Source organism: Salmo trutta, chromosome 23, assembly GCF_901001165.1.
Source record: "Salmo trutta chromosome 23, fSalTru1.1, whole genome shotgun sequence".
NCBI classification, from domain to species: Eukaryota; Metazoa; Chordata; class Actinopteri; order Salmoniformes; family Salmonidae; genus Salmo; species Salmo trutta.
In genome coordinates, this window is record NC_042979.1 from 33,423,850 (window position 1) to 33,431,068 (window position 7,219).

General features: G+C 42.1%; 1 protein-coding gene across 1 annotated transcript; it reads right to left on the reverse strand.

The window, feature by feature from the left end:
* Positions 1 to 172: 172 nt before the first annotated feature.
* LOC115159848 (ribosome biogenesis protein NSA2 homolog) lies at positions 173 to 6,973 on the reverse strand. Its single transcript, XM_029709911.1, has 6 exons — positions 6,799 to 6,973; positions 6,161 to 6,348; positions 5,792 to 5,942; positions 5,286 to 5,465; positions 1,010 to 1,202; positions 173 to 563 (listed from the first exon to the last, which is right to left on the reverse strand). Exons 1-6 carry the CDS (start codon positions 6,799 to 6,801, stop codon positions 496 to 498), a joined length of 783 nt encoding a protein of 260 aa, XP_029565771.1. The 5' UTR covers positions 6,802 to 6,973; the 3' UTR covers positions 173 to 495.
* Between the last annotated feature and the right edge of the window lie 246 nt (positions 6,974 to 7,219).

Consider the following 7,219-nt stretch of genomic DNA (forward strand, 5'->3'; position numbering starts at 1 on the left):
GGAGTGCAGGGGACTTGTATAGGCTGGCTTTCTCCCTTTCTCACACCATCCTTTTTCACAAGCATTGCTCTTAATCAGTTTTGAAGGACCCCCCCCCTTCTCAGAGCGCAGTCACATATGACTCTTGTTTTGAGGCAATATGAAACCAAGAAAATCTGAAAAACAAATGACAAACATTTAAAATGTTTTATTTAGTCACATTCCTTTGAGCACGTTTCAGAATTTAGTTACAAGACACCTTGTTGCAAAATATGCCATCTGATGTTTTCTCCATCTCCAACACACGGTTTAACCACAGATGTCCGTTATTCCATGCCAGCCCCAACTCTGGCTGTATGTTACAGGCACAGTCTGTATAGAGGAGCGGTTGCCTGGACACAGATTAAGCCTAGTCCTGGACTATTAAACAAGGTCAATGGAGAGTCTCCATAAATGCTTTAGTCCAGTACTAGGCTTAATCTGTGTCCGGAAAAACGTCCCATAGAGTTCTTTATTTTACACCAGCAGTACAGCATTAATGCAGCCGTCGTTCTCTGGGTTATTTGTCACCTGGGCGTATTTACCTGAGGAAGAAGAGACATTTTAATCCCTACATTTCATAAATTGAATTACACCGACAGATTGTATGCAGTTTTATATTAGTGTTGTCAGGAGATCAATCAATCTAATACATTGCCATCACTCACTATTCTTTACTTTGGCCTCACCAGTCTTATAAATCAGACATTTCTGCACCGTTTAATAAAAGTATATATCCTCCTGTAGCAATGCCGGACAAACACCAACCCCCACAATTCTGCAGCCCTCTGGTTAAATAAATAACATATATAGGGCCGGTTTCCCAGACAGTCTAGGCTTAGTCGTGGAGTAAGCATGTTTAATGGAGAATCTCCATGGAAAGTGCTTTAGTCCAGAACTAGGCTTAAATTGGTGTCCGGGAAACCGGCCCATACTGATCCAGATAAATCTCCGTAAACACAGCCATGTGAGAGGACAGGAGCTGACTCACCCCAGATGACCTTTCCCCCCTGCGTTACCAGGCCCAGCTCGCTGACGTTGACCTCTACCACGGTTCCCTTGGTGATGACCCCCAGGGTGGTGTAGAGGGGTGACGAGGGGTTCTTCTTCACACCCAGGATGGGAAGACAGAATGTGGCCTTCAGCTCCGGGTGGGTCACGTGGGCCTTTTTGAAGCGTAGACCCTGAAGAGAGGAAAGGGCAGAGGCGGGTGGGACATTTACTTCAGGGTTTTTTGCCTCTTAACTAGGAACATCATTGAAAGAAGTGGAAAAATCTGTTCAACACTGAGAAGTTTGCCAATGGTCCCCAACGAGCAAAAAGGTTTAAGTCAAGTCAGTTTAAGTTGTTTTATGTCATTTAGTTGAATGCACTGGTTGTAACTAAGTTGCTCTTCTAGACTGATACATTTGTAAAATGTAGTCGCTCACACAGTGATGAGGCTGTTTACACGTCAAAGTTTCAAACACTGCAACTAACTGAGAAAGGCGTCAACATGCCAAATACTGTATAATAGAGAACACACACATTAGGGCTGGGCGATACATTCAAATTAATGATCTTTTTGTATGATATTCCAAATTGCCTGTATCGCATAATTTAGTTTTGTATTTATGAGTGTTTATATCCACTTGTTCTCATGTCTTTTTGGTCTTGTCTCGTTCACTCCTTCTGTGCACCTTTCCATTCACACCAGAGATCTGTATATAATGACGAGATGCTCATGTCTCCGCCCTAACACGGAGTCGTTGTCCCAAAGGCGGGAAGGCAGGTGACAAGCTTAGGTTAAAAATAAGCCCATAGAAACGCATTGGGCTTAATTTGTACAGACTTTGGCGAGAGTGAAAGCTCTGATTTGGCTCTTTCTCCCAAGCTCCTCCCCCTACCACTCAAACAGTTTCAACTTGCTACTTGCATTTGAGTTTTGGTCCAACAGAAATTGGTCATATAGACACCGAAACACATGGAGACATTTTAATGTAAGATGATAAATTAACCTTTCGAACCATACCCTGTTGATGTTTCAACTCAAATCTTGAGCAGAGCATACACTACTAAAAACAGATGTACCAATTTTCATTGTGGAAAATGAATGCTCAGTTTCACACTCATTACTGTACCATTTAAGTCAAATAAAGATTGCAATACAGGCCGTTTAGTTGGTTTTATAAAATGTGCAATAAGCATTAAACAATTATATGGAATTGGCAACTTGTTCCCATTTTGAGAAATAAGGTAGGCCACTTAATTTCAACATCTGAACAAAGTTGACAGGCTAGCATGCTGTTAAAACAGATGGAGACGACAGAAGGTTGTGTTCATAACAATTGAATTGTTTTGCCTTGTTAGCTGAATTCAGAGCTTGTGAAATTATACCTAGATCAAAGTTGGCTGAACTTGCAATATAAATATCAGGGATGCGCGATATAAAAATTGGTGAGCATATCGGAATTGAGCGATATTATCAAAAAAACGGCAACATCGGTCCGATGTCCAGTTTAACACCGATGTGCAAAACTGATGTCAAGGCTGACGTGCATACCTCTAACGTCATTACGTCATCTACCTACGCCACGGGAAAATACAGTCCTACACAGAACAAAAGCAGAAAAATACTAAGCACACACTTCCAACAACTAAACAAGTTCAAGTCCAGCAGTCATTTGAAAGAGTAAAAACATTTCAGTGAGACAACTCAAAACGCGAAATCCATTAAACGCCAAGATAATAGAATTCATTGCCCTTGACAATCAACCTCTCTCTCTTGTGGATGATGTTGGCTTTCGCCGACTCGTCGGCACCGGTACACACTACCAAGTAGGCGCTATTTTTCAGATGTTGCCTTACCGGAGTTACAGTATTGTTGAAACACATCCATGAGCTACTTGCTATGGGCGCCACTGGAGTTAGCTTCACGACTGACATTTGGACCAGCGATGTCAGCCCCATGAGCATGCAGAGTCTGACAGCACAGTGGGTCGATAAGGATTTCGTACTGAAGAAAGCCGTATTGCATGCTCAAGAATGTGCTGGTTCTCATACCGCTGCTGCCATTTCAATGGCATTTGAGAACATGTTTGAAACATGAACACACTAGTTCCATTCGAACAACTGACTCAAGAAATAAGCTAATCAACTGCGTCTGCAGCAGACATGATACCCTGTCATGGCATTGAAACACCCGCTCAACAAAACTGCTGACACAGACCGTGGGGTTAAAACTTACAAAAGTAATCAAGACTGTGAACAAGCGATTCGGTGGCATTCTCTCTGAGCCTTTTTACTGTGTCACCCCCATGCTCGATGCTATGTACAAGGACCGCTACTTCGATGCAGACAAGAAACAGGGTTTACGTGAAATGTTACATACACAGCTGGACAAGATGGAAATGGCCACAGTGACAGTGAGCACCGAGGAACAGAGGCCACGGACAGACAGAGCTGAAACTTCACTGCTTGACATGTATGATGAAATCCTGGTTGAGAATGAAACGACTTAACAACAACAAAACGGCAACGAAATATGTTATGATTATGTTTTACTGGTAATGGGGACATGTAAATGCCAACAAAATAACTTTTTGGTCACTGCAGGAGGGACTGTTGCACTTCACAAAATAGATGGCATCATGAGGTTGGAAAATGATGTGGATATATTGAAGCAACATCTCAAGACATCAGTCAGGAAGTTAAAGCTTGGTCGCAAATGGGTCTTCCAAATGGACAATGACCCCAAGCATACTTCTAAAGTTGTGGCAAAATGGCTTAAGGACAACAAAGTCAGGTTATTGGAGTGGCCATCACAAACCCCTGACCTCAATACTATAGAAAATGTGTGGGAAGAACTGAAAAAGCGTGTGCGAGCAAGGAGGCCTACAAACCTGACTTAGTTACACCAGCTCTGTCAGGAGGAATAGGCCAAAATTCCCTCAACTTATTGTGGGAAGCTTGTGGAAGGCTACCCGAAACTTTTGACCCAAGTTAAACATTTTATAGGCAATGCTAGCAAATACTAATGAGTGTATGTAAACTTCTGACCCACTGGGAATGTGATGAAAGAAATAAAAGCTGAAATAAATCACTCTACTATTATTCTGACATTTCACATTCTCAAAAATAAAGTGATGATTCTAATAAATTGTGAAAAACTGAGTTTAAATGTCTTTGCTAAGGTCTCTCTCTCTCTCTCTCTCAGAGAGAGATTTTATATATATATATACACACAGCTCAAAAAAAGGGAACACTTAAACAACACAACGTAACTCCAAGTCAATCACACTTCTGTGAAATCAAACTGTCCACTTAGGAAGCAACACTGATTGACAATACATTTCACATGCTGTTGTGCAAATGGAATAGACAACAGGTGGAAATTATAGGCAATAAGCAAGACACCCCCAATAAAGGAGTGGTTCTGCAGGTGGAGACCACAGACCACTTCTCAGTTCCTATGCTTCCTGGCGGTTGGCCCTGGGTTCCTCCTAATGCAAGACAATGCTAGACCTCATGTGGCTGGAGTGTGTCAGCAGTTCCTGCAAGAGGAAGGCATTGATGCTATGGACTGGCCCGCCCGTTCCCCAGACCTGAATCCAATTGAGCACATCTGTGACATCATGTCTCGCTCCATCCACCAACGCCACGTTGCACCACAGACTGTCCAGGAGTTGGCGGATGCTTTAGTCCAGGTCTGGGAGGAGATCCCTCAGGAGACCACCCGCCACCTCATCAGGAGCATGCCCAGGCGTTGTAGGGAGGTCATACAGGCACGTGGAGGCCACACACACTACTGAGCCTCATTTTGACTTGTTTTAAGGACATTACATCAAAGTTAGATCAGCCTGCAGTGTGGTTTTCCACTTTAATTTTGAGTGTGACTCCAAATCCAGACCTCCATGGGTTGATAAATTGGATTTCCATTGATTATTTTTGTGTGATTTTGTTGTCAGCACATTCAACTATGTAAAGAAAAAAGTATTTAATAAGATTAATGCTTTCATTCAGATCTAGGATGTGTTGTTTAAGTGTTCCCTTTATTTTTTTGAGCAGTGTGTGTGTGTGTGTGTATATATATACATACATACATACATACACATATACATACATACATAATGTGTGTGTGTGTGTGTGTGTGTGTGTGTGTGTGTACATACATAGACACAGACACATATACACACACATAAGTATGTATATATATACACACATACACACACACACACACACACACACACACACAGTATGCTAGTGAGTAATGGCGCCATCCTTCTTACCATGGGTCTGATGAAGCGTTCATATTTGGGAGGCTTGCGGGTGAAGTTGTCACCTACGAAGCACACTTTGGTCACCATCCTCTTCCAGGCCTTCTTCTGCCTCTTGCCTGTACGGATTACTTTGAGCACCTCCGTCTCCCCCTGGGCCCGAACCTTGGGCAGGGGCACCTCCCATTTACCCTACAGGGAGAAACAGAATATCCGATCAGAGACCATTTCAGGACTCCTTTAAGAACCTGTTTTCAACTAAACTGGCTTGGGCTTTGCACACGTAGGTCCAATTTCATTGAAAGTGAATTTAAGTTAAGGACTAGGCTTAATATGGGATTGCTGGAAACCAATCCATACAGTATTATGTTGACATTTGAAACAATTAGTCTGACAACAGATGGGATTCAGCTAGGTATTGTTCCCTTTTATACAAGATAATCTGTCTAGAGATACACTGTCTTCGGTGAGACATGACGAAAACACAAACAAGTCAAAGAAAGGCATCGAATACTCACAGCCTTCTCCTTCCTCTTCTGTTTGATCATGTTGGAGAGGATCTTGGCGCGTGACTGTCCCTCTCTGTCCAGCAAGTAGGCTGGTACTGCTCCCTCAGGCGTCTTGTCGTCGTTCTTCTGCTTGGTCTTCCTCTGTTCGTGCATTTTGAGGCTGTGGTGAGACAGGTTGTGGTACATAGCTGTCAACAAACAGCGGTAATGGCAAATCAAAGGAAACATTTGTTTGCCTGCGCTACAGACAGCTATATTGGTCCGTTAATACAGGACTAGTAAAGCCCAGTGCACTACTTTCATTATAATACAAAAAAAAAATGTTATTCTGATTTTTCAGAGGGTGCTGCAGCATGTAGTGTACGACTATATACTTACGTCTTCTTCATCTGGATCTTCTCTGAGTGCCTCTGTTTGTGGTAGAGTTTGGCCTTCAGACCAATCATCTTCCTGGCTTTATGTGAGCGCTCATGGGCCTCACGGCTCTCCTTCTTCCTCTTCCTCTCCTGATGGTCCAGGCGCTGGCCATGGCGCTTGCGATGTAACTCAATGTGTTCGTTCTGGGGCTGGGGTAAGAGGCAAAGAAGAATTACAGTTCGACTTCTTTTTTAGAGGGTTATGATTTTCTGAATGTGTGTTAAGTAAACAAACATCACAAATAATGAATGATTTCTGAATATATAAAAGGTCGGCTTACTTGGCTCAAAATATGTTTGGAATGATGACCATTAAAGTAACTTGGTTAGCTACTTGAGGTAAGGCAAGATCAAAACAATTCAGTCCAGCGGGCGTATTCCTAAAGTATGTTTCATAGTAATTTCAATCAAATGATATTAACTATTGTGCATCGGATTTGCAAATATGTATCTGAAACAAGCCGTGGTTTTATATCCAGAGCAGTTCGACCAACATAACACATTTGAGACACTGTCGTCAGGCGTCTGCCACATGTTAACTAGCCAGCTAGCTAACATCCTATCAAATGTTATATAGAACGTGAACCGTGGATATCTTACCATTTTGTGTCTTGAATGTTACGTGTTCAGGTACAATACTTATTTGATGGAATTGGTTGTTTCAAATGTGTTTTTCTTTCGTCGTTTTGACTTAAGGCTTGGGTCTTTGGTGTTTATTTTCCCCGAAGCCAGAATTTTAGAGGAAGTACGTAATTTGAGTGTCCTCAAACAAATTCCGGAATGAAACCTGGTGCGAGGGTTCAGGAACTGTCCCGTTGCACACTATAAACTGTACTAAATTGACGAGTTACCTATAAATTATTAATACAATAAAAAAAAAAAAAATCAGGCCAGTTTTAATACTCATTACACTTTGCTTTTTAAAATGTAAAACCGGAGGTGAAATTCTGATGGGAATGCTGCTTGGGAATATATTTTGAAGGTTGCTTTCATGAGGAAAGTGTGAGGAAAATGTGGATAG

Coding starts and splice junctions, on each gene's coding strand:
- LOC115159848 (XM_029709911.1), bottom strand. Junction 5,466..5,791: donor AGAAGAGGAAGGAGAAGGCT/GTGAGTATTCGA, acceptor TTCTCCCTGTAG/GGTAAATGGGAGGTGCCCCT. Junction 564..1,009: donor GGGGGGAAAGGTCATCTGGG/GTGAGTCAGCTC, acceptor CTTCTTCCTCAG/GTAAATACGCCCAGGTGACA.